This window comes from Heptranchias perlo, chromosome 15 (assembly GCF_035084215.1).
Source record: "Heptranchias perlo isolate sHepPer1 chromosome 15, sHepPer1.hap1, whole genome shotgun sequence".
Classification (NCBI taxonomy): domain Eukaryota; kingdom Metazoa; phylum Chordata; class Chondrichthyes; order Hexanchiformes; family Hexanchidae; genus Heptranchias; species Heptranchias perlo.
Window position 1 is genome coordinate 4,082,780 of NC_090339.1, and position 26,794 is coordinate 4,109,573.

Here is a 26,794-nt window from a genome sequence, read left to right on the forward strand (position 1 = left end):
AAATGACTGAAATCCTTATAGCTTAGTCTTGTATTCCAGAAGTGAGAGGTGGTATAAAGCTAAAGAAAGTGCTTATAGGAATGAAAAGAACAGTAGAGATCCTGCAGATCGGGAGAGAAATAAACAACAGCAAAGGGATAGAAATAAAGTATTCAAAGCTTCGAAAAGGGGATATGAGAAAAATCTCGCCAGGGATATCAAGGACAACACTAAAGGTTTGTACAAGTATATCAAGAGAAAGACGGTGACTAAGGATAATGTGGGCCTCTTAAGCAGGTGATATTATAATTGAAAATCAGGAAATGGCAGACTTACTAAATACTTACTTTGCTTCGGTCTTCACATTAGAGGGTAAAGTACCAGAGATACGAGAAAAAGCAAAAATAAATGAAGGGGAGGAACGTACTGGATTTAATATAAGTAAAAAAATGGTAATGGAGAAAATAATGAGACTGAAGATAGATAAATCTCCAGGACCTGATGGTTTCCACCCCAGGGTATTAAAAGAAGTAGGTGAGGAAATTAGAGCATCAAATGTAGTAGGCAACAGTCTAGTTAGAGAGATAGACACTGTTCTCTGCAGCCAAGAGCGAGAGTCCCGAAGGCTGTGTTGCCTACCCGGTGCCAGGGTTAAGGACATCTCCTCAGGGCTGGAGAGAAACTTGTAGTGGGAGGGGGAGGATCCAGTTGTCGTGGTCCACGTAGGTACCAATGACATAGGTAGGACTAAGAAAAAGGTTCTGCTGAGGGAGTTTGAGCAGCTAGGGACTAAATTAAAAAGCAGAACCACAAAGGTGATAATCTCTGGATTATTACCTGAGTCACGAGCAAATTGGCACAGGGTAAATCAGATCAGAGAGATGAATGCGTGGCTCAAAGATTGGTGTGGGAGAAGTGGGTTTCGATTCATGGGGCACTGGCACCAATACTGGGGAAAGAGGGAGCTGTTCCGTTAGGACAGGCTTCACCTGAACCATGCTGGGACCAGTGTTCTGGCAAACCGAATAACTAGGGCGGTAGAGAAGGTTTTAAATTAAATGGTGGGGGGAGGGTTCAGGTGGGGCGAAGTTTAGATTGATAAAGAGAAAAGACAAGGAAGTAGTACAGGAAAGTGATGGGGTAATGACAAACAGAGTGTGTCAGGAAGGGACGGAGCGTATAAACGTAAGAGTGCACAAGCAAATGGGGCCAGGGTAGGAAAGAATGGCAAAAAGACAAAATTAAAGGTTCTTTATCTGAATGCGCGCAACATTCGTAATAAGATAGATGAATTGATGGCACAAATAGAAACAAATGGGTATGCTCTTGTGGCCATTATAGACATGTGGTTGCAAGGTGACCAAGGTTGGGAGCTAAATATTCAGGGTTATTTAACATTTCAGAAGGATAGGAAAAAAGGTAAAGGTGGTGGGGTAGCTCTGTTAATAAAGGATGAAATTGGTACAATAGTGAGAAATGATCTTGGCTCAGAAGATCAAGATGTCGAATCAATTTGTGTGGAGGTAAGAAACAGCAAGGGAAAGAAATCACTGGTGGGAGTAGTATATAGGCCCCCTAACAGTAGCTACACTGTAGGGCAAAATATTAATCAGGAAATAAGGGGGGGCTTGTAAAAAAGGTAATGCAATAATCATGGGAGATTTTAACTTTCACATAGATTGGACAAATCAAATTGGCAAAAATAGCCCTGAGGAGGAGTTCATAGAGTGTATTAGGGACTGTTTCTTAGACCAATACATCGGGGAACCAACTAGGGAACAGGCCATTTTGGATCTGGTAATGGGTAACAAAACAGGATTAATTAATGATCTCAAAATAAAGGATCCCTTGGGAAGCAGTGATCATAACATGATAGAATTTCACATCCAGTTTGACAGCGAGGATCTTGGGTCTGAAACTACTGTATTAAACTTAAATAAGGGCAATTATAAAGGAATGAGGGTGGAATTGGCTAAAGTGGACTGGGTAAACAGATTAGATGGTATGTTGGTCGATAAGCAGTGGCAAACATTTAAAAAGACATTTTATGACCCACAACAAAAATATATCCCTGTGAGGAGGAAAGACGCCACAAAAAGGGTGAACCAACCATGGCTAACTAAGGAAGTAAAGGATGGTATCAGGTTGAAAGAAAAAGCCTTTATTTCCAGGGGGATGGAGTATCAAAGCAGGGAAGTCATGCTACAACTGTACAGGGTGCTGGTGAAACCACACCTGGACTACTGCGTACAGTTCTGGTGCCCTTATTTAAGGAAGGACATACTTGCATTGGAGGCAGTTCAGAGAAGGCTCACTAGGTTGATTCCAGGTATGGAAGGGTTGTCTTATGAGGAAAGATTGAACAGGTTGGGTCTATACTCATTGGAGTTTAGAAGAATGAGAGGAGATCTTATTGAAACATACAAGATTCTGAGGGGACTCGATAGGGTAGATGCTGAGAGGATGTTACCCCTCATGGGGGAATCTAAAACTAGGGGGCATAGTCTCAGAATAAGGGATCGCCCGTTTAAGACGGAAATGAGGAGGAATTTCTTCTCCCAGAAGGTCTTAAACTTTGGAATTCTTTACGCCAAAAAGCTGTGGAGGCTGAGTCATTGAATACATTCAAGGCTGAGTTGGACAAATTTTTGATCAGCAAGGGAGTCAAAGGATATGGGGAAAAGGCGGGAAAGTGGAGTTGAGGTAAAAATCAGATCAGCCATGATCTCATTGAATGGTGGAGCAGGCTCAAGAGGCCGAATGGTTCTTATCTCTTATGTGTCTTATGGTCTTACAAATATTCAGATTGGCTTCTCAGCACTGAACTCTTTAAAAGCCATTGAATATGATTATACTTTCCCGCTATACAACATTAACCCTTTAACTGCCTTAATAAACTACAGTAATCTTGAACAGGATTCTAGTTTTTTTTAAACTCATCTTTCACGTCAGTGTGGATCGAACAACTAAATCGTCCTTTGTTGGATCGTATGTTTAAAGTGATTATATTAAATTCTCTGAATGTCTTTATCAAACTTTATCAAACAGCCTGTTATCCCTTCACTAATCTTCAACCGGCTTTTTAACTTACCGGTCTTCTCATTGCAGGGGTTGCTACGACAACTGCTATGGCAGAACCATTTGAAAGGTCATGGGGTCGGCAAAACAGGATCTCCTCTAACTCACCGTCAGCAGCAGAAAGGGAGATCTGCTAGTAGAGAAATAATCTATAAATAAAGGAACATTTTGCTTGTTTTGGATTCAGAACTGAGAGGATACACTTATCAGGAAAAGAGAAGTTTGAGGGTGACCTGAATGAGGTCTTCAAGATATGAAAGGGTTTGATAGGGTAGATGTGGAGAAAATGTTTCCACTTACGGGTCAGTCCAAAACTAGAGGTCATTAATATAAAATAGTCGCTAATAAATCCAATAGGGAATTCAGGAGAAACTTCTTTACCCAAAGAGTGGTTAGAATGTGGAACAGGCTAACATAAGGAGTAGATGAGGCAAATAGATGCATTTAAGGGGAAATTAGATAAGCACGAGGAATAAAGGGTATCCTGATAGGGTTAGATGAAGTCGGGAGGGAGAAGGCTCATGTGGAGCATAAATGCCGACTTAGACCAGTTGGGCCGAATGGCCTGTTTCTGTGCTGTATGCAAAAGCATTTTTTTTGCGTTTCTAAACAATCAGCCACTTAAATCACATGCAGCAAGTAAAGAGGTCAGCATGGGAACTCGGTCCGAGATTTTACTGGCATTCCTGGATTAGGATGAGGAAGAGGATTTTCTGGAAGAGGCAAGAAAGTCAGCGGCAGTTTGGGCATCTGGCACAAACAATTCCTTGTCCCAGGAGCTGCAGAAGAGACCTGCCTCCACCACCTATGTTTCAATAGGAATGCAGTCACTGGGATACGCCATCTCTTCGAGCTCTATCGACCTCAGGCACCTTTCAGGCAACGCATTCCAGATGATAACTACACATTGCATAAAAAACATTCTCCTCACCTCACCCTTTGTTCTTTTGCCAATTATCTTAGAATCTGTGTCCTCTGGTTACCGACCCTCCTGCCAGTGGGAACAGATTCTCCCTATCTACATGGACCCTTCATAATTTTGAACACCTCCAGTAAATCTCCCCTTATCCTTCTTTGCATTAAGGAGAACAATCCCAGTTTTTTAGTCTTTCCGATACTCCGGCTGAGGCCTAACCAGTGATTTATAAAGGTTTAGAATAACTTGCTTGCTTTTGTACTCTCTGCCTTTATTGATAAGGTCCAGGATCCCATTTTTTTTTTGAAAACAGACTTATCAACTTATCCTGTCACCTTCAAAGATTTGTGTACATGCACCCCCAGGTCTCTCTGTTCCTGCACGACCATTAAAATTGTACCATTTAATTTTATTGCCTCTCCTCATTCTTCCTACCACTTGTGGAGGGAGAGAGTCAGCACCTTCAGGGGAGGGGGGAGAGAGTCAGCACCTTCAGGGGAGTGGGGAGAGAGTCAGCACCTTCAGGGGAGGGGGGAGAGAGTCAGCACCTTCAGGGGAGGGGGGAGAGAGTCAGCACCTTCAGGGGAGGGGATAGAGAGTCAGCACCTTCAGGGGAGGGGGGAGAGAGTCAGCACCTTCAGGGGAGGGGGGAGAGAGTCAGCACCTTCAGGGGAGGGGGGAGAGAGTCAGCACCTTCAGGGGAGGGGAGAGAGAGTCAGCACCTTCAGGGGAGGGGGGAGAGAGTCAGCACCTTCAGGGGAGGGAGATTCAACAACAACAACAATTTGCATTTATATGGCACCTTTAACGCAGTAAACTGTACTAAGGTGCTTCACAGGAGCGTTATCAGACAAAATTTGACACCGAGCCAAAGAAGGAGACATTAGGACAGGTGACCAAAAGCTTGGTCAAAGAGACAGCTTTTAAGGAGCGTCTTAAAGGAGGAGAGAGAGGTGGAGAGGTTTAGGGAGAGAATTTCAGAACTTAGGGCCGAGGCAGCTGAAGGCATGGCCCCCAATGGTGCGGTGAAGGAAATCGGGCATGCACAAGAGGCCAGGAGGAGGAACGCAGAGTGCTCGGAGGGTTGTAGGGCTGGAGGAGGTTACAGGGATAGGGAGGGGTGAGGCCATGGAAGGATTTGAACACAAGGATGAGAATTTTAAATTCAGTCCTCCCTGCCCCCCCACCTCACCGTTCTCTGTTGATATGACAAAGGTGGAGCTCGTGCCAAGATGTAACTGTATCTTTTCTGTGATCTCCCTGTTGATTCTAAGAAATACTTGTAGAAAATGACAGCTGCCTGGGATACAAGCTCCTTTGGGATACCAATAAGCACGGCCAAATCACAGAAAGGCAGATCTAAGAGGCGAATTAAGTTTGTCAGGCCTCTTAAATACACTTGATTTACCACAGGAAGCCCCTGTTGGACATTGTAAGTTCCCGCAATACAGAGCCTTTCTGGCTGCTGTTTCAATTGGAAATGGCCATTCTGATCTCGCTGGACGATTACCTATATGCACGGGCTAGTGGAAACAATCGGAACCGGGTGGTGCAATGGGTCAGGCACTCTGACACTCGAGGGAGGGGGAGGAATCTCTGGATAATTTCATCCAGAACACAGTCACTCCATGTAGAGAGATGCAGGGTCAGGAAGAGGAATGTGTGACTGACAGCCAGCAGGGTAAGGGGAACCGAGTGGAGGGAAGGGGGAACCGCAGAATCTGGTCCTGTCCAACAGGTGTGATGTACTTGCTACCTGTGGGGATCAGGAGGAAGGCTGCGGGGAGGATGGCCAGAATGTTAAACAAGGCACCGTGAGGCAGGAGCCAGTCCAAGGGGGAGACCAGCAGAATAGGAAGGTTGTAGTTAGAGGGGAATCGATAATTAGGGGGATAGAGATTATCCTCTGCAGTGACGATTGAGAGTCCAGGAGGGTGTGTTGCCTCGAGGGGAATGGATATCTCGAATAGGCTGGAAAGGAACTTGGAAAGGGAGTGGGAAGAGCCAGTTGTTGTGATCCATGTCAGAACCAATGACAGGAAAGAACAGGGAGGAAGTCCAGCTGAGGGAGTGTCAGGAGCTAGGAGCTAAATTAAAAAGCAGGACCTCGGGGGTAATAATCTCAGGATTACTACCCGAGCCACGGGCTAATTGGCATCGGGACAAACAGATCAGGAAAATAAATGGGTGTCTGAAAGACTGGTGTGGGAACAAGCGGTTCCATTTCATGGGGAAATGGGACCAGCACTACTCCTAGTTATAATTGAATTTTTTCAGGAGGTCACTAATAAGGTTGATAAGGGAGTGTCCATGGATGTGTGACTATATGGATTTCCAGAAGGCATTCGATGAAGTTCCACACAAGAGATTATTAGCAAAAATGAGAGCGCACAGAATTGGAGGTAACCTTTTGACGGGTTGGAAATTGGTTGGAAAATGGTTGGAAGATAGGAGACAGGGAATGGGGATAAAGGGTACATACTCTGATTGGTGGGATATGACAAGTTGTGTTCCCTAGGGATCTGCACTGGGGCATCAGCGTTTCACCATATTTATTCATGACTTGGATGAAGGAATAGAGAGGGGTATATGTAAGTTTGCAGATGACAGTAAGTCAGGAGGGAAAGTGAGCAGTGCAGATAGGAGCAGGAGGTTGAAAAGCGACAGAGGCAGATTAAGTGAGTGGGCAAAACTGTGGGAAACGGGGTTCAATGTGGACCAGTGTGAGGTCATCAACTTTGCATCCAAGAAAGAGAAATTGGAGTATTTTCTAAATGGTGAGAAACGAGAAACTGTAGAGAAGCAAAGAGATTTGAGAGTCCAAGTACAGAAATCATGAAAAGCCAGTGGCCAGGTGCAAAAAGCAATCAAAAGGCTAATGGAATGTTGGCCTTTATCTGAAGGGGGCTGGAATATGAAGGGGAGGAGGTTATGCTTCTATTTTATAGAGCTAGGTCATTCGGGGGGGAAATCAGGAAGCATTTCTCACACAACGGGTGGTGGAAATCTGGAATTCTCTCCCCAAAAAACCATGGAAGCTGGGGGTCAATTTGAGCTTTCAAGGCCGAGATTGATAGATTTTTATTAGATTTGGAGTTATGGTAAATGGAGTTCAAGTACAGATCAGCCGTGATCGAACTGAATGGGGGAACAGGCTCGAGAGGCTGAATGGCCTGCTCCTGTTCCCATGGTCCCACAAATTCTGGCCAGTGTGGGATGTGCAAGGAGGCCCTGGGCCACAGTGGTGGGGGAGGGAGGACAAGCTGTGAGGGGCCCCATTATGGGATCAGTGACACTGAGGCACATACAGGCTGCGCGGTCAGGAGACACATGTCCCATGTACACACATTGGGGTTAAATTTCCATGTGGCTTCTCGCAATCATCCAATATATCTTAGACAGGAGATCCGCAGAAACCCGGCATTAACGGGGTAAACGGCGTTTAAAGTGTTTCCCCGGGATTTCTGCAGATCTTTCAGTGAAGTAGGAAGAATCTCCTGGAGATTTAACCCCAATCTCTGATGTGCACATACAGACATTCTCCTGTATTTTACAGCAGTCACACAAAAACCTTGCAGCTCCCCCAAGTATCAGCAGAGCAGCACCTCTCTCCTGCTGAGAGGAATCTAACTGTTGGGGTTCGGTTACAGTGATGGGTTGGAGCATTACCAAGACTTTAGATACAATCGTGCTCCCAATACCCTCAGAGTAACACCACTCTCTTATCCCCCTTCCATTATACACATTCCATCTCCCTATCCCCCCTCCCTTATAGCCCATTCCCCTCCTTCTCCCTTAACTCCTATCCCATCTCCACTCGCTTGTCCCCCCACCTTATCCCACTCCCTTATCCCTCATTACCCATCTCTTATCTCCCTTTATACTGGGCCGGGTCACCTCTCCGCTCCCTTTATACTGGGCCGGGTCCCCTCTCCACTCCGTTTATACTGGGCCTTACCTCCATGCCCATTGATTCCCTGATTTCCCCCTCCCTCCCCATTTATTCCCTGATTTCCCCCTCCCTCCCCATTTATTCCCTGATTTCCCCCTCCCTCCCCATTGATTCCCTGATTTCCCCCTCCCTCCCCATTGATTCCCTGATTTCCCCCTCCCTCCCCATTGATTGCCTGATTTCCCCCTCCCTCCCCAATGATTCCCTGATTTCCCCCTCCCTCCCCATTGATTCCCTGATTTCCCCCTCCCTCCCCATTGATTGCCTGATTTCCCCCTCCCTCCCCATTGATTGCCTGATTTCCCCCTCCCTCCCCATTGATTCCCTGATTTCCCCCTCCCTCCCCATTGATTGCCTGATTTCCCCCTCCCTCCCCATTGATTGCCTGATTTCCCCCTCCCTCCCCATTGATTGCCTGATTTCCCCCTCCTTACCCCTTTATACCCTGATTCCCTCTCCCTCCATTTATCCTGGTTTCCCGCTCCATCACTTTATCCTCATTTCAACTTCCTTCCCTTTATCCTCATTTCCCTCTCTCCCCCCTTTACCCCTTTATTTCATCCTCCTTCCCTTTACCATGCTGTCCCCCTCTTACCCTTTTGAACCCGATTTCCCCCTCCGACACTTCCTTTATCACCTTATTTCCCCCTCCCTTCCTTTTACCAGAAATTTTCCCCTCCCTCCCCTTTCTCCCCACATTTCTCTCTCTCTTCACCCCATCCTTTGATTCCCCATCCGTCCCCCTTAATCTCGATATTCCGCTCCCTCCCTTAATCCCCTGATTTCCTGCTCCTTCTCTCTCTCCCCTTTTCCCCTTGATTTCCCCCTCCCTCACTTTCACCCCCTAATTTCCCCTTCCTTCCCTCTCCCATTTATCTCTTGAATTCCCCCTCTCTCCATCCTTTTCTCCCTGATTTCCCCTTCCTTCCTTTATCCTTGATTTCCCACTCCTTCCATATTAATCCTGTCACTTAACCCTCCTTTCCCTCCCTCCTCCCCATTATCTCCAATTTCCCTCCTCCCCCATTCTCCCCCCGTTCCACCGTTTTCTCTCTCCCTCCCTCAGCACCCTTTACCAACACCTGCAACCCTCCTACCCCAACCCCACCCTTTCCCAACGTCTTCCCTCCACCAACCTCACTCGTTTCTCATCCTTTGCCACGCCAACCCTACTGCTTCTTCCATACCCCCAACCCCATCCCTTAACCCTCGTCCTTCCCCACCTTTTATCACCCCACCCCACCCTTTATCCCCCACCCCAACCTTTATCCCCCATTCTCACACTTTATCCACCATTTTCACCCCTCCATCCCCCCACCTTTTACCCCTCCCTCCTCACCTCACCTTCCCTTTAACCCCTCCCCACCCTTTCCAACCCATTAACCCCTTCCCTTCCCCTCCCCTCCCTCTCGTCCTCTGCCTTTATCCCCACCTCTCCCCTCCATTCTCTCTAATCCCTCCCTTCCCTCTAACCCCCTCCTCAATCCTCCCTACTCTTCCCTCTAACCCATTCCTCTCCCTTCCTTTTAACCCCTCCTCATCACTCCCTTCCCTCTATCCCCTCCCTCCCCTCTAAACCCCACCTCTCCCCTCCCTTTAACCCCTCCAATCCCTCCCTTCCCTCTAACTCCCTCCTCTCACCTCCCTTCCCTACCATCTCACCTCATTCCCTCTAAACACCTTCTCTTTCCACCCTTCTCTCCTCTCTATCCTCCTGCCCCATCCCGCTCTCCCTTCACCACTCCCGACTTTCCCCTCTACCCCTCCCCTCCCCTCCCCTCGATCACCACACACTCTTTCTCTCTATTCTCCGACACATCCTCCCCTTTATCAATCTCCCCTTCCCTCCCTTTATCCCCACCCCTCCCTTTATCCCCCTCAAATCATTCCCCTCCCCTCTACTCCTCTCCCTTTAACCCCATCCCCATTTACCTGTTCTTCACCCCTCCCTTTAACCCCCTTGTATTTATATAGCACCTTTAACATAGTGAAACGTCCCAAGTGTAATCGGACAAAATTTGACACCGAGTCACATAAGGAGACATTAGGACAGAGACCAAAAGCTTGGTCAAAGAGGTAGGTTTTATGGAGCGTCTTAAAGAAAGAGGTGGAGAGGTGGGAGATTGAGGGAGGGAATTCCAGAGCTTAGGGCCTATGCAGCTGAAGGCACGGCCGCCAATGATGGAGCGATTAAAATTACAATTAAACCACCTCCGGGAGCTCTCCCCTCCCTTTAATTCCCCCCTGACAACCTCTCCACTCCCTTTAAACTGCTCCCCTTCGCTCTCTCTCATCCTCCCCATTCCCACCCCTCCTCTTCACCCTCCCTTCCATTACCCCCTCCCCATTCCCACATCTCCCTCTCACTGTCCCCTCCCTTAACCTCCACCCCCACCCTATCCCCTAATCCCCTCCCCTTCCCTATCCCTGCTTGCCTCCCCTAACCCGCTCCCTTCCCCTAAAACCACAGCCCTTCCCGAACCCTCTTACCTCTCCTCCCTTACTCCTCTCCCCTTCCTCTAACACCCTCCCCTCCTCTACTTCCCTAACACCCTCCCCTCCGCTAAGCCTCCTCCCCTCCCTTTCACTCACCTCGCTACCCATCCCTTCCCTAACCCCTCTCCCCTTCCTTTCCCAAACGACCCTCCCTCTCCCAACCCCCACTCCCATCACTCCCCTCACACCCCTTCCCTTCCCTCCCTGCCTCAGCTTCCTTAACCCCCCTCCTCTCCCCTTCATCCCCTCCCTCCCGACTTCCCATTCCCAAATCCTCACTCCTTCCCCCTTCCCACTCCCTCTCCTTCCATAAGCCCCCTCCCCTTTCCTAACCCCTCTCCCTGAATCTCCCCGCTCACTCTCTCCCACCCTTCCCTAAACCCCCGCACTACTTCCCCCCTCCTCTTCCCGAAACCCCCACCTTCGCTCCACTTCCCTAACACCCCTTCAACCCCTTCCCCAACTCTGCTTCCCTCCCTCTCTGACCTTCTTTCCCAGAAAAACCGCTCCATAACTCAGATTGAATGTTTGCACGGCTCTATCCCAGAAAATCGGCTCTAACTCTGCGATTGAATCACAGAAAGTTACAACACAGAAGGAGGCCATTTTGCCCATGTTCTTTTACTTTTCTGACAAGTCTGCCATTTGGGACCTTGTCAAAAGCCTTGCTAAAATCCATGTAGACTGCATCAAACACGCGACCCTCATCGACTCTCCATGTTACCTCCTCAAAAAATTTAATCAACTTAGTCAGACACAGCCTTCCCTTAACAAATCCATTCTGACTGTCCTTGATTAATCTGTGCCTTTCTAAATGACGATTTATACCGTCTCTCAGAATTGTTTCCAATAATTTGCCCACCACCGAGGTTAGGCTGACTGGCCTGTAATTACTCTGTCTATCCCTTTCTCTCTTTTTAAACAATGGTACAACGTTAGCAGTCCTCCAATCCTCCGACACCACGCCTATAGCTAGAGAAGATTGGAAAATGATGGTCAGAGCCTCCGCTATTTCCTCCCTTGCTTCTCTTAACAGCCTGGGATACATTTAGGAACATAGGAACATAGGAACAGGAGTAGGCCATTCAGCCCCTCGTGCCTGCTCCGCCATTTGATAAGATCATAGCTGATCTGTGATCTAACTCCAAAAACCTGCCTTTGGCCCATATCCCTTAATCCCTTTGGTTGCCAAAAAGCTATCTATCTCAGATTTAAATTTAGCAATTGAGCTAGTATCAATTGCCGTTTGCGGAAGAGAGTTCCAAACTTCTACAACCCTTTGTGTGCAGAAAAGTTTTCTAATCTCGCTCCTGAAAGGTCTGGCTCTAATTTTTAGACTGTGCCCCCTACTCCGAAAATCCCCAACCAGCGAAATAGTTTCTCTCCATCCATCCTATCCGTTCCCCTTAATATCTTATAAACTTCGATCAGATCACCCCTTAACCTTCTAAACTCGAGAGAATACAACCCCAATTTGTGTAATCTCTACTCGTAACTTAACCCTTGAAGTCCGGGTATCATTCTAGTAAACCTACGCTGCACTCCCTCCAAGGCCAATATGTCCTTCCGAAGGTGCGGAGCCCAGAACTGCTCACAGTACTCCAGGTGCGGGCTAACCAGGGTTTTGTATAGTTGCAGCACAACTTCTGCCCCCTTGTACTCCAGTCCTCTAGATATAAAGGCCAGCATTCCATTAGCCTTATTGATTATTTTCTACACCTGTTCATGACACTTCAATGATCTATGTACCTGAACCCCTAAGTCCCTTTGGACATCCACAGTTTTTAAACTTTTTACCATTTAGAAAGTACCCTGTTCTATCCGTTTTTGATCCAAAGTGGATGACCTCACGTTTGTCTACATTGAATTCCATTTGCCACAATTTTGCCCATTCACCTAATCTATCAATATCGCTTTGTAATTTTATGTTTTCATCTACACTGCTTACAATGCCACCGATCTTTGTGTCATCGGCAAACTTAGATATGAGACTTTCTATGCCTTCATCTAAGTCGTGAATAAATATTGTGAATAATTGAGGCCCCAAGACAGATCCCTGCGGGACTCACTTGTCACATCCTGCCAATGTGAGTACCTTCCCATTATCCCTACTCTCTGTTGCCTTTTGCTCAGCCAATTTTCGAACCAAGTCCGTACTTTTCCATCGATTCCATGGGCTTCTAACTTAGCTAACAGTCTCTTATGTGGGACCTTATCAAATGCCTTCTGGAAGTCCATATAAATAATATCCATTGACATTCCACTGTCCACGACTTTAGTCACCTCTTCAAAAAATTCAATCAGGTTTGTCAGGCACGACCTACCTTTCACAAATCCATGCTGGCTCTCCCTGATTAACTGAAAATTCTCGAGGTGTTCAGTCACCCTATCCTTAATTATAGACTCCAGCAATTTCCCCACAACAGATGTTAGGCTAACTGGTCTATAATTCCCCGGTTTCCCTCTCTCCTTTCTTAAAAAGCGGAGTGACATGTGCAATTTTCCAATCTAGAGGGACAATTCCTGAATCTAGAGAACTTTGAAAGATTATAGTTAGGTGAAAGATTATAGTTAGGTGAAAGATTATAGTTAGCCTAGCCTAGAGATTTATTTACTTTCAAAGATGTTAATCCCCTTAATACTTCCTCTCTCACTTTGTTTATCCCATCCAATATTTCACACTCCTCCTCCTTAACTACAATCTCTGCATCGTCCCTCTCCTTTGTGAAGACAGAGGCAAAATATTCATTAAGAACCAAACCCACATCTTCCGCCTCCATGCATAGGTTACCTTTTTGGTCTCTAATAGGCCCTACTCTTTCCTTAGTTATGCTCTTGCTCTTAATGTATTAATAAAACATCTTTGGGTTTACCTTGATTTTATTTGCCAAAACATTTTCATGCCCTTTCTTAGCTTTCCTAATTTCCTTTTTAATTTCACCCCTGCACTTTCTATACTCCTCTGGGCTTTCTGTAGTATTGAGCTCTCGGTGTCTGATATAAGCTTTCCTTTTCTGCCTTATCTTACCCTGTATGCTCCTTGATATCCAGGGGGCTCTAGATTTCGCAGTCCCACACTTTTGCTTTGTGTGAACATATTTGCTCTGAACCCTCACTATCCCCCCCTTGAATGCCTCCCACTGCTCTGACACTGATTTACCTTCAAGTAGCTGCTTCCAGTCCACAGCTGTTTCCAGTCCAGTGACTGCCCTTCACATCAAGGCAGCATTTGACCGAGTGTGGCACCAAGGAGCCCTAGTAAAATTGAAGTCAATGTGAATCGGGGGAAAAGTCTCCAGTGGCTGGAGTCATACCAAGCACAAAGGAAGATGGCAGTGGTTATTGGAGGCCAATCATCTCAGCCCCAGGACATTGCTGCAGGAATTCATCAGGGCAGTGTCCTAGGCCCAACCATCTTCACCTGCTTCACCAATGGCCTTCCCTCCATCATAAGGTCAGAAATGGGGATGTTCGCTGATGATTGCACAGTGTTCAGTTCCATTCGCAACCCCTCAGTTAATAAAGCAGTCCGTGCCCGCATGCAGCAAGACCTGGACAACATCCAGGCTTGGGCTGATAAGTGGCAAGTAACATTCGTGCCAGGCAAGTGCCAAGCAATGACCATCTCCAACAAGAGAGAGTCCAACCAACTCCCCTTGACATTCAACACCATTACCATCGCCGAATCCCCCACTATCAACATCCTGGGGGTCTCCATTGACCAGAAACTTAACTGGACCAGCCATATAAATACTGTAGCTACAAGAGCAGGTCAGAGGCTGGGTATTCTGTGGCGAGTGACTCACCTCCTGACTCCCCAAAGCCTTTCCACCATCTGCAAGGCACAAGTCAGGAGTGTGATGGAATACTCTCCACTTGTCTGGATGTGTACAGCTCCAACAACACTCAAGAAGTTCGACACCATTCAGGACAAAGCAGCCCGCTTGATTGACACCCCATCCACCACCCTAAACATTCACTCCCTTCACCACCGGTGCACCGTGGCTGCATTTTGTACCATCCACAGGATGCACTGCAGCAACTCGCCAAGGCTTCTTCGACAGCATCTCCCAAGTCCGCGACCTCTACCACCTAGAAGAACAAGAGCAGCAGGCACATGGGAACAACACCACCTGCACGTTCCCCTGCAAGTCCCACACCATCTCAACTTGGAAATATATTGCCGTTCCTTCATCATCGCTGGGTCAAAATCCTGGAACTCCCTACCTAACAGCACTGTGGGAGAACCTTCACCACTCTGACTGCAGGGTTTCAAGAAGGCAGCTCATCACCACCTTCTCAAGGGCAATTAGGGATGGGCAATAAATGCTGGCCTCACCAGCGATGCCCACATCCCATGAATGAATAAGAAAAAACTTTTGCTAAATCACTTCTCAGCTTAATAAAATTTGCCTTTCCCCAAATGAGAACTTTTACTCCTTTTATCTTTGGCCTTTTCCATAACTATGCTAAATCTAACTGAATTATGATCACTACCACCAAAATGCTCTCCCACTGATACTCTTTCCATCTGCCCAGCTTCATTCTCTAAAACTAAGTCCAGGACTTCCCACCACCCCCCCACCTCTTGTTGGGCTTGCTACGTACTGGCTGAAAAAGTTCTCCTGAATGCATTTTATGAATTCTGCACCCTCTATGCCTTTTACTTTGATCGTATCCCAGTTAATATTCGGGCAGTTGAAATCCCGACTATTACTGCCCTATTGTTTTTGCACGTCTCAGAAATTTGCCTACATATTTGCTATTCTATCTCCCTCCGACTGTTTGGGGGTCTATAGTACACTCCCAGCAGGGTGATTGCCACTTTTTTGTTCTTTAGCTCAACCCACATGGCCTCATTTGATGATCCTTCTAACATATCATCCCTCCTCACAGCTGTAATTGTCTCCTTAACCAATATTGCCACCCCTTCCTTTTTTATCCTCTTCTCTATCTCGTCTGAAAACCCTGTAACCAGGAACATTGAGCTGCCATTCCTGCCCTTCTTTAAGCCATGTTTCAGTAATAGTTATGATATCGTACTTCCTCATGTCTATCTGTGCCCTCAGCTCATCTGCCTATTTCACTAGACTCCTTGCATTGAGGTATCTACCATTAAACACTGCCAAACTCCTTTGTTGTCTATTTTCTAACCTTTGCTTCCTCTGCCTTCCAAACTCACTTACTAATTTTCTGCCTTCCATTTCCAGCTCTCCCTTCTGAATCTACGCTCAGATTCCCATCCCCCTGCCAAACTAGTTTAAACCCTCTCCAACAGCACTAGCAAACCTCCCCACGAGGATATTGGTCCCGGCCCTGTTGAGATGCAACCCGTCCGGCTTGTACAGGTCCCACCTCCCCCAGAACCGATCCCAGTGCCCCAGGAATCTAAAGCCCTCCCTCTTGCACCATCTCTCCAGCCATGCACTGGGAACAATCCGGAGATCACTAACTTTGAGGTCCTGCTTATTAATCTCTTTCCCAGCTCCCAGAGATAGAGCAGTTTCTCTGCCACTATGGATGCTGGGTAAAGAACTCCCCATTCGACAAAAGCCGGGAACTGCACCGGGCAACATCACATCTCACTCCACCAGTACGTCAGGTACTGATGCCTATCCGCACCCCCAGCACAGCGAACATTAGCAGCAGCAGCACATGGAGAGAGGGGCAGATGCCAGGATTACCACAACCGTCCATCAATGGAAAAGGATCCTGGGATGATAATGAACTGGGAAACCCAACAAACAGGAAATCAACTGAAATCACATCCCACTGGCAGGGCTCCAGAATAAGATTCCAAGTGAGGGCGAAAAGAAGGAACACTGCAGGAGATACAGCCAATCCTGGGATATTTGGCTCATCCAGTTTACTGTACATACAATGACCATTTAGAAAATAAGAGCACCTGCAAATAAAGGACACTTGATGCAAGTCCCTTAGGTGTCCCTAATTTACAGGTTTCACTGTCTTAATGACCTGGGCTTGGGTATCCAGGCCATAATTTCAAAGTTTGCAGCTGACACGAAACTCGGAAATGTAGTAAACAGTGAGAATAGTAACAGACTTCAGGAGGACATGGACAGACTGATGAAATGGGCAGACACATGGCAGATTAAATTTAATGCAGGGAAGTGTTAAGTGATACATTTTGGTAGGAAGAATGAGGAGAGGCAATAAAAACTTAATTGGTACAATTTTAAAGGGGGAGCAGGAACAGAGAGGCCTGGGGGTGTACGTACACAAATCTTTGAAGGTGCAGGACAAGTTGAGAAGTCTGTTGAAAGCCATTTGGGATCCTTGGCTTTATAAACTGAGGCTTAGAGTATAAAAGCAAAAAAGTTATACTAATAAAGACAGAAAATGCTGGAAATATTCAGCACGTCAGGCAGGCTCCGTGGAGAAAGAAACAGAGTTAATGTTTCAGGTCGATGACCCATCGTCAGAATTGGAAAAAGTTAAAGATTAAACCGTTTTTAAGCAAGTACAGAGCCAGGGAAAGCGGGGAGGAAGGGAAGGGAAGGGGAGGGAAGAACAAAATAGAAGGTCTCTGATAGGTCACAAGTGATTAAACAACAAAAGGGATGATGGTGGAAGGCAAGGAAGGTGGTAAATGGGATTAAAAAAAGAAACAAAAGATTGGTCAGGAGTAGCTGTAAATGGCAACAGCAGAACCATTACCAACACCTGCTGTCCGAAAAAAAGGGAGCAGTGGTTCTAATCTGAAGTTATTGAAATCAATGTTGAGTCCGGAAGGTTGTAAAGTCCCACCCTTTTTCTCTGTGGGAACATGTTTACTCTGCACCCCTTGTATCTTCCCCTTGAACGCCTCCCACTGCTCTGACACTGATTTACCTTCAAGTCACTGTTTCCAGTCCACTTTTGCTAAATCACTTTTTAGCTTAGTAAAATTGGCCTTTCCCCAATTGAGAACTTTAACTCCTCTTGTATCTTTGTCCTTTTCCATAACTATGCTAAAACTAACTACACCAAAATGCTCTCCCACTGATAGCTTGCAGACTGAGCGGAAGTGTTCAGCAAAGCGATCACCCAATCTGTGTTTTGTCTCCCCATTTTAGTGGAGACCGCATTGTGAGCAGTGAATACAGTATACGAGATTGAAAGAAGTACAAGTAAATCACTGTTTCACCTGGAAGGAGTGATTGGGGCCCTGGACGGTGGGAAGGGAGGAGGTGAAGGTGCAGGTGTTGCATCTCCTGAGCTCGCACGGGAAGGTGGTGTGGTGAGGAGAGTGGGTGTTGGGGGTGATGGAAGAGTGGACCAGGGTGTCAGGGAGGGAATGGTCCCTTTGGAATGCTGGAAGGGGGGGAGGGGAGGATAGGGGAGGGGGAGATGGGTTTGGTGGTGGAATCCCGCTGGAGGTGGCGGAAATGGCGGAGGATGATACTTCATGCTAAACCTTTATAAATCACTGGTTAGGCTCCAGCTGGAGTATTGTGTCAAATTCTGGGCACCACACTTTAGGAAGGATATCAAGGTCATAGAGAGGGTGCAAAGGAGATTTACCAGAATGATACCAGGGATGAGGGACGTCAGTTATGTGGAGAGACAGGAGAAGCTGGGATTTTTCTCCTTAGAGCAGAGAAATTTAAGGGGAGATTTAATAGATGTGTGCAAAATCCTTCTGTGCTGTATCATCCTATGATTCTATGATTTTGAGAAGTCTGCTCTAATTCTTGGATTTAATTGCTGAATTGCTGCGAACGCCCCACATTACATCAACATTGTGAAATCAATAACTGCAGCCTGATCTTCAGTTTACTTCAGACTACACAATCTGTTTACTTTTCTGGAATATATATTAAAACTTTCCCGTCATTGTGTGTTTCCCTGTACAGCAGTGCCATTTAACCATTTAAACACATTCTATTACGTAATATTTCTCAACTGACTGCCGCTAATGAGAATATTCTGTTTGTTCAAATCCCTGTAACTAATGACAATGACGGTACAATCTGATATAAATAACGGCTCCCTCCAACGTCTCAGTCAAAGCTGTTGCCTCTGACCCAACCAAACATCAGAGCTTCTCTCAGGAAATGCATGGTCGAATAACTGGTCTGGCGTATGCCATCTGCTACCCTATAATTGCAGCCGTTGGTGTCCCTGGTAAGTCACTGGGCTGGTTATTAATTGTGTAAATGGGTCTATCATTGTATCACTGCTCCCGCTGTGTCTCTAATAATTATAATGTAATAATATATGTATTCAGTTCTGATGCAAGGCAATTGACCTGAAACCTTAGCTCAGTTTCTCTCTCCACAGACGCTGCCCGACCTGCTGAGTGTTTCCAGCGTGGAATGTATTGAAGTAGTTTTCTAGAACAATATGTCAACTTGGGAACAGGCTATTTTTAATCTAGTATTGTGTAATGAGACTGGGTTAATTAGTAATCTTATCGTTAAGGAATCTCTGGAATAGAATGATCATAATATGATGAATTTCATATTGAGTTTGAGAGTGATGTAGTTAAGTCCGAAACAAGGATCTTAAATTTAAACAAAGCCAATTACATAGGTATGAGGGGCGAGTTGGCTAAGGTAGATTGGGAAATTAGATTAAAAGATATAACGGTAGATAAGCAATGGTGAACATTTAAAGAAATAATTCATAATTCTCAACAAATTATACATTCCATTGAGGAATAAAAACTCCACAGGAAAAGTGGTCCAACCATGGCTAACTAGAGAAGTTAAGGATAGTATTAGATTAAAAGAAGATGCTTACAATGTTGCCAAAAAGAGTAGTAAGCCTGATTGTAAGAGCTTCTCCAGGTTTGTAAAAAGGAAGAGATTAGCAAAGGCAAAAGTGGGTCCCTTAGTGGTGGAGATTGGAGAAATTATAATGGAGAATAAGGAAATGGCAGTCGTTAAACAAATATCTTGTATCTGTCTTCACAGTACAAGACACAAAAAAATACCAGAGATAGTGGGGAACCAAGGGTCTAATGAGAGTGAGGAACTTAAAGTAATTACGATTAGTAAAGAAAAAGTACTAGAGAAATTAATGGGACTAAAAGCCGACAAATCCCCTGCACCTGATGGCCTACATTTAAAAGAGGTGGCTGCAGAGTTAGTGGATGCATTGGTTTAGATCTTCCAGAATTCCCTAGATTCCAGAGCAAACCCCATGGATTGGAAGGTAGCAAATGTAACCCCGCTATTCAAGAAAGGAGGGAGAGAGAAAACAGGGAACTTTAGGCCAGTTAGCCTGACATCAGTAGGTGGGAAAATGCTAGAATCTATTATTAAGGATGTAGTAGCAGGGCACTTAGAAAATCATAATATGATTCGGCAGAGTCAACACAGTTTTTTGAGGGTGTAACTAGCAAGGTAGATAAAGGGGAACCATTGGATGTAGTATATTTGGATTTTCAAAAGGCATTTGATAAGGTGCCACACAAGAGGTTGTGACACAAGATTAGGGCTCATGGGATTGGGGGTAATATATTAGCATGGATTGAGGATTGGTTAACGGACAGAAAACAGAGAGTAGGAATAAACGGGTCATTTTCAGGTTGGCAGGCTGTAACTCGTGGGTTGCCGCAAGGATCAGTGCTTGGGCCTCAGCTTTTACAATATATCTCAATGACTTAGATGAGAGAACCGAGTGTAATGTATCCAAGTTTGCAGATGATACAAAGCTAGGTGGAAAGTAAGCTGTGAGGAGGATACAAAGAGACTGCAAAGGAATATAGACAGGTTAAGTGAGAAGGTGGCAGATGGAGTATAATGTGGGGAAATGTGAAATTATCCACTTTGGTAGGAAGAATAGAAAAGCAGAATATTTTTTAAAAGGTGAGAGATGAAGAAATGTTGGTATTCAGAGGGATTTAGGTGTCCTTGTACAGAAAGTTCACATGCAGGAAATTAGATAGGCAAATGATATGTTAGCCTTCATTGCAAGGGGGTTGGAGAATAAGAATAAGGATGTCTTTCGGCAATTATATAGGGCTTTGGTGAGACCACACCTGGATTACTGAGTACAATTTTGGTCTCCTTACCTAAGGAAGGATACACTTGCCTTAGAAGGGGTGCAACAAATGTTCACTAGACTGATTCCTGGGATGACTGGGTTGTCCTATGAGGAGAGATTGAGTAGAATGGGCCTATATTCTCTGGAGTTTAGAAGAATGAGAGGTGATCTGATTGAAACCTATAACAGTCTTAGAGGGCTTGACAGGATAGATGCGGAGAAGCTGTTTCCTCTGGCTGGAGAGTCGAGAACTAGGGGTCATAATCTCAAGAAAAGGGGTCGGCCATGTAGCAATGAGATTAGGAAAAATTGCATCACTCCAAGGGTTGTGAATATTTGGAATTCTCTACCCCAGAGGGGTGTGGATGGTGAATCATTGAGTATATTCAAGATTGAGATCATTAGATTTTGGGAAGGGAATCAAGGGATATGGGGATCGGGTGGGAAAGTGGAGTTGAGGTAAAGGATCAGCCATGATCTTATTGAATGGCGGAGCAGGCTTGAGGGGCCTTATGGCCTACTCCTGCTCCTATTTCTTATGTTCAGTTTAATAAACTTGTTTTGTGTCAGTTCAAATTGAAGACTAAAAGAGTTATTTTTACAGATACCATGTAGCAACATTTAGGTTTCCTGAAATTATTAATATGTTCACCTACAACCAGTATTTTAATAAAAATATTTAATGTATGATACTGTTGACCAGAAGTCACCGGTTAATGGTTTTAGCTTAGTACACAGAGGAAGAGTCAATTCTCTCTTAATTCTCAATTCGCTTTATTAACGTCATGAGATCATGTACATACCGCTTATACGTCTAGTTAGATATAGGCATGTAGTTTACAGCAGGTTATACAGTTTTATACTCAAACTAGGATTTAAACGCACACCCACTAGGTTTCTCTGACTAACACTCCCTGAGTATTCAGATTTAAACGCACACCCACTAGGTTTCTCTGACTAACACTCCCTGAGTATTAAGATTTAAACGCACACCCACTAGGTTTCCCTGACCAACACTCCCTGAGTGGTCACAGAATAGAAAGGATATTATATTACCCGGAAAGGAGAGGTAATGCTGGCCAGGCAATTCGCTCTCTCACTCTCGACGTAGTCTCCACGTCCCTGACGTTGGGTCCCTACTTCCACGATGGTTAATCTCCCTCAAAAACACACTCTCGCTCCCTGGCACCAAGCCTGCAATTCTTCAGTTTTATTTCCAAGTCTGTCTTTTCAAATGATGCTGTCTTCTCCGATTGGCTCAAAGTTGCTGGAGTGGTCAATGTCATCCCCTGATTGGCTCTGTTCCAAGGGGCGAGGTAGCATCACCTCAATACTCCTTTTCGAAATAAGGCCTGGTGTCTCATCAAAGCTCCTTTGTCCCTCGAAGAAGCGGAACGAATTCAAACCGGTTCTGGCCAGTTCAGACCAGTGACTGAACTCCAGGTCACCTCAGTTTAAAAGTCAGTGTCTTTGTTAGCACTTTGAATTAACCTCTGTAGGTTTCTGCAGCTGCTGGCCAACAATACCTTTGTCAATTCTGACATCTCTGCAAAAATTGAGACCCCTGAGAAAAGGAAAGAACTTGCATTTACGAAGCGCCTGTCAGAAATTCAGGACGTCCCAAAGTGCTTTACAGCCAATTTTTTTTTTTATTTATTCGTTCAAGAGATGTGGGCGTTGCTGGCGAGGCCGGCATTTATTGCCCATCCCTAATTGCCCTTGAGAAGGTGGTGGTGAGCCGCCTTCTTGAACTGCTGCAGTCCGTGTGGTGACGGTTCTCCCACAGTGCTGTTAAGAAGGGAGTTCCAGGTTTTTGACCCAGCGACGATGAAGGAACGGCGATATATTTCCAACTCCTGTCAAACCCGACGTGTTTGCTCTGAATCCAATCACTGATTTCCCCTCTTTCCTACAGCGAATGTAGCAGCGATTGTGATCCTGTCCCGAGGAAAGTGCGGTCTATCCCGATGCGTCACTCACTACCTGGTGGCCATGGCGGTGTCCGATCTACCGGTCACCATCGCCGGTGTGATATTGAATCGGATCAATGGGCTTTTTCTCCCGGTCAGTTTCCTGTACATGACTCCGCTGTGTCGCCTCAGAGCCGTCTTGCTGTTCGCAGCCAGAGACAGTTCGGTCTGGTTAACGGTAGCTTTCACCTTCGATCGCTTTGTAGCCATTTGTTGTCAGAAGCTGAAAACAAAATATTGCACCAGAAAATGCGCGGCTGCTGTGATAGCAACTGTCAGTGTGCTGTTCTGTTTAAAAAACATTCCCTGGTACTTTGCATATGAACCTAGCTACATAACCGATGGTGTACCATGGTATTGTAACTTAATACCAAATTATTATACTTCACTGGCATGGATAGCCTTTGACTTAATCGACACGATGTTAAGCTCATTTATTGCCTTCTGTTTGATTTTGCTGCTCAATGCCCTGACTGTCAGACACATCGTGGTGTCTGGTAGAGTCCGCAGGAGACTGCGGGGCCACAGCAATGGTGAGAGTCACCATGACCCAGAGATGGAGAACCGGAAGAAGTCCATCATCTTACTCTTCGCTGTGACTGGTAGTTTCATTTTGTTGTGGACGATGTATCTTATCGTTTTCCTGTATGTACAGATTGCAAACCAATATACTTCCTCTGGTCCCAATGACCCTTTGTACATCGCCCAAGAAGTAGCATTCTTGCTTCAGCTCCTGAGTTGCTGCACCAACACGTGTATTTATGCAGCGACCCAGAGAAAGTTCAGAGAGGAGTTGAAGAACGGAGTGAAATATCCGCTGAAATTAATTGTCAAATTATTTACACCATGAAAATGACTGAAATCCTTATAGCTTAGTCTTGTATTCCAGAAGTGAGAGGTGGTATAAAGCTAAAGAAAGTGCTTATAGGAATGAAAAGAACAGTAGAGATCCTGCAGATCGGGAGAGAAATAAACAACAGCAAAGGGATAGAAATAAAGTATTCAAAGCTTCGAAAAGGGGATATGAGAAAAATCTCGCCAGGGATATCAAGGACAACACTAAAGGTTTGTACAAGTATATCAAGAGAAAGACGGTGACTAAGGGTAATGTGGGCCTCTTAAGCAGGTGATATTATAATTGAAAATCAGGAAATGGCAGACTTACTAAATACTTACTTTGCTTCGGTCTTCACATTAGAGGGTAAAGTACCAGAGATACGAGAAAAAGCAAAAATAAATGAAGGGGAGGAACGTACTGGATTTAATATAAGTAAAAAAATGGTAATGGAGAAAATAATGAGACTGAAGATAGATAAATCTCCAGGACCTGATGGTTTCCACCCCAGGGTATTAAAAGAAGTAGGTGAGGAAATTAGAGCATCAAATGTAGTAGGCAACAGTCTAGTTAGAGAGATAGACACTGTTCTCTGCAGCCAAGAGCGAGAGTCCCGAAGGCTGTGTTGCCTACCCGGTGCCAGGGTTAAGGACATCTCCTCAGGGCTGGAGAGAAACTTGTAGTGGGAGGGGGAGGATCCAGTTGTCGTGGTCCACGTAGGTACCAACGACATAGGTAGGACTAAGAAAAAGGTTCTGCTGAGGGAGTTTGAGCAGCTAGGGACTAAATTAAAAAGCAGAACCACAAAGGTGATAATCTCTGGATTATTACCTGAGTCACGAGCAAATTGGCACAGGGTAAATCAGATCAGAGAGATGAATGCGTGGCTCAAAGATTGGTGTGGGAGAAGTGGGTTTAGGTTCATGGGGCACTGGCACCAATACTGGGGAAAGAGGGAGCTGTTCCGTTAGGACGGGCTTCACCTGAACCATGCTGGGACCAGTGTTCTGGCAAACCGAATAACTAGGGCGGTAGAGAAGGTTTTAAATTAAATGGTGGGGGGAGGGTTCAGGTGGGGCGAAGTTTAGATTGATAAAGAGAAAAGACAAGGAAGTAGTACAGGAAAGTGATGGGGTAATGACAAACAGAGTGTGTCAGGAAGGGACGGAGCGTATAAACGTAAGAGTGCACAAGCAAATGGGGCCAGGGTTGGAAAGAATGGCAAAAAGACAAAATTAAAGGTTCTTTATCTGAATGCGCGCAACATTCGTAATAAGATAGATGAATTGATGGCACAAATAGAAACAAATGGGTATGCTCTTGTGGCCATTATAGACATGTGGTTGCAAGGTGACCAAGGTTGGGAGCTAAATATTCAGGGTTATTTAACATTTCAGAAGGATAGGAAAAAAGGTAAAGGTGGTGGGGTAGCTCTGTTAATAAAGGATGAAATTGGTACAATAGTGAGAAATGATCTTGGCTCAGAAGATCAAGATGTCGAATCAATTTGTGTGGAGGTAAGAAACAGCAAGGGAAAGAAATCACTGGTGGGAGTAGTATATAGGCCCCCTAACAGTAGCTACACTGTAGGGCAAAATATTAATCAGGAAATAAGGGGGGGCTTGTAAAAAAGGTAATGCAATAATCATGGGAGATTTTAACTTTCACATAGATTGGACAAATCAAATTGGCAAAAATAGCCCTGAGGAGGAGTTCATAGAGTGTATTAGGGACTGTTTCTTAGACCAATACATCGGGGAACCAACTAGGGAACAGGCCATTTTGGATCTGGTAATGGGTAACAAAACAGGATTAATTAATGATCTCAAAATAAAGGATCCCTTGGGAAGCAGTGATCATAACATGATAGAATTTCACATCCAGTTTGACAGCGAGGATCTTGGGTCTGAAACTACTGTATTAAACTTAAATAAGGGCAATTATAAAGGAATGAGGGTGGAATTGGCTAAAGTGGACTGGGTAAACAGATTAGATGGTATGTTGGTGGATAAGCAGTGGCAAACATTTAAAAAGACATTTTATGACCCACAACAAAAATATATCCCTGTGAGGAGGAAAGACGCCACAAAAAGGGTGAACCAACCATGGCTAACTAAGGAAGTAAAGGATGGTATCAGGTTGAAAGAAAAAGCCTTTATTTCCAGGGCGATGGAGTATAAAAGCAGGGAAGTCATGCTACAACTGTACAGGGTGCTGGTGAAACCACACCTGGAGTACTGCGTACAGTTCTGGTGCCCTTATTTAAGGAAGGACATACTTGCATTGGAGGCAGTTCAGAGAAGGCTCACTAGGTTGATTCCAGGTATGGAAGGGTTGTCTTATGAGGAAAGATTGAACAGGTTGGGTCTATACTCATTGGAGTTTAGAAGAATGAGAGGAGATCTTATTGAAACATACAAGATTCTGAGGGGACTCGATAGGGTAGATGCTGAGAGGATGTTACCCCTCATGGGGGAATCTAAAACTTGGGGGCATCGTCTCAGAATAAGGGATCGCCTTTTAAGACGGAAATGAGGAGGAATTTCTTTTCCCAGAAGGTCTTAAACTTTGGAATTCTTTACGCCAAAAAGCTGTGGAGGCTGAGTCATTGAATACATTCAAGGCTGAGTTAGACAAATTTTTGATCAGCAAGGGAGTCAAAGGATATGGGGAAAAGGCGGGAAAGTGGAGTTGAGGTAAAAGTCAGATCAGCCATGATCTCATTGAATGGTGGAGCAGGCTCAAGAGGCCGAATGGTTCTTATCTCTTATGTGTCTTATGGTCTTACAAATATTCAGATTGGCTTCTCAGCACTGAACTCTTTAAAAGCCATTGAATGTGATTATACTTTCCCGCTATACAACATTAACTCTTTAACTGCCTTAATAAGCTACAGTAATCTTGAACAGGATTCTAGTTTTTTTTAAACTCATCTTTCACGTCAGTGTGGATCGAACAACTAAATCGTCCTTTGTTGGATCGTATGTTTAAAGTGATTATATTAAATTCTCTGAATGTCTTTATCAAACTTTATCAAACAGCCTGTTATCCCTTCACTAATCTTAAACCGGGGTTGCTACGACAACTGCTATGGCAGAACCATTTGAAAGGTCATGGGGTCGGCAAAACAGGATCTCCTCTAACTCACCGTCAGTAGCAGAAAGGGAGATCTGCTAGTAGAGAAATAATCTATAAATAAAGGAACATTTTGCTTGTTTTGGATTCAGAACTGAGAGGATACACTTATCAGGAAAAGAGAAGTTTGAGGGTGACCTGAATGAGGTCTTCAAGATATGAAAGGGTTTGATAGGGTAGATGTGGAGAAAATGTTTCCACTTACGGGTCAGTCCAAAACTAGAGGTCATTAATATAAAATAGTCGCTAATAAATCCAATAGGGAATTCAGGAGAAACTTCTTTACCCAAAGAGTGGTTAGAATGTGGAACAGGCTAACATAAGGAGTAGATGAGGCAAATAGATGCATTTAAGGGGAAATTAGATAAGCACGAGGAATGAAGCGTATCCTGATAGGGTTAGATGAAGTCGGGAGGGAGAAGGCTCATGTGGAGCATAAA

General features: G+C 45.1%; 1 protein-coding gene across 1 annotated transcript; it reads left to right on the plus strand.

Moving 5' to 3' along the window:
• The first annotated feature begins 18,478 nt into the window (after positions 1-18,478).
• Positions 18,479-23,234, plus strand: LOC137333182 (probable G-protein coupled receptor 139). Its single transcript, XM_067997366.1, has 2 exons — positions 18,479-18,548; positions 22,330-23,234. Exons 1-2 carry the CDS (start codon positions 18,479-18,481, stop codon positions 23,232-23,234), a joined length of 975 nt encoding a protein of 324 aa, XP_067853467.1.
• The last annotated feature ends 3,560 nt before the right edge of the window (positions 23,235-26,794 follow it).

What these genes read in the sequence shown, in the direction of transcription:
- LOC137333182 (XM_067997366.1), top strand. Translation starts at nt 18,479, where the DNA reads ATGCATGGTCGAATAACTGGTCTGGCGTATGCCATCTGCTACCCTATA. An exon ending in TGCAGCCGTTGGTGTCCCTG is followed by an intron (nt 18,549 to 22,329) that starts GTAAGTCACTGG and finishes TCTTTCCTACAG; the next exon opens with CGAATGTAGCAGCGATTGTG.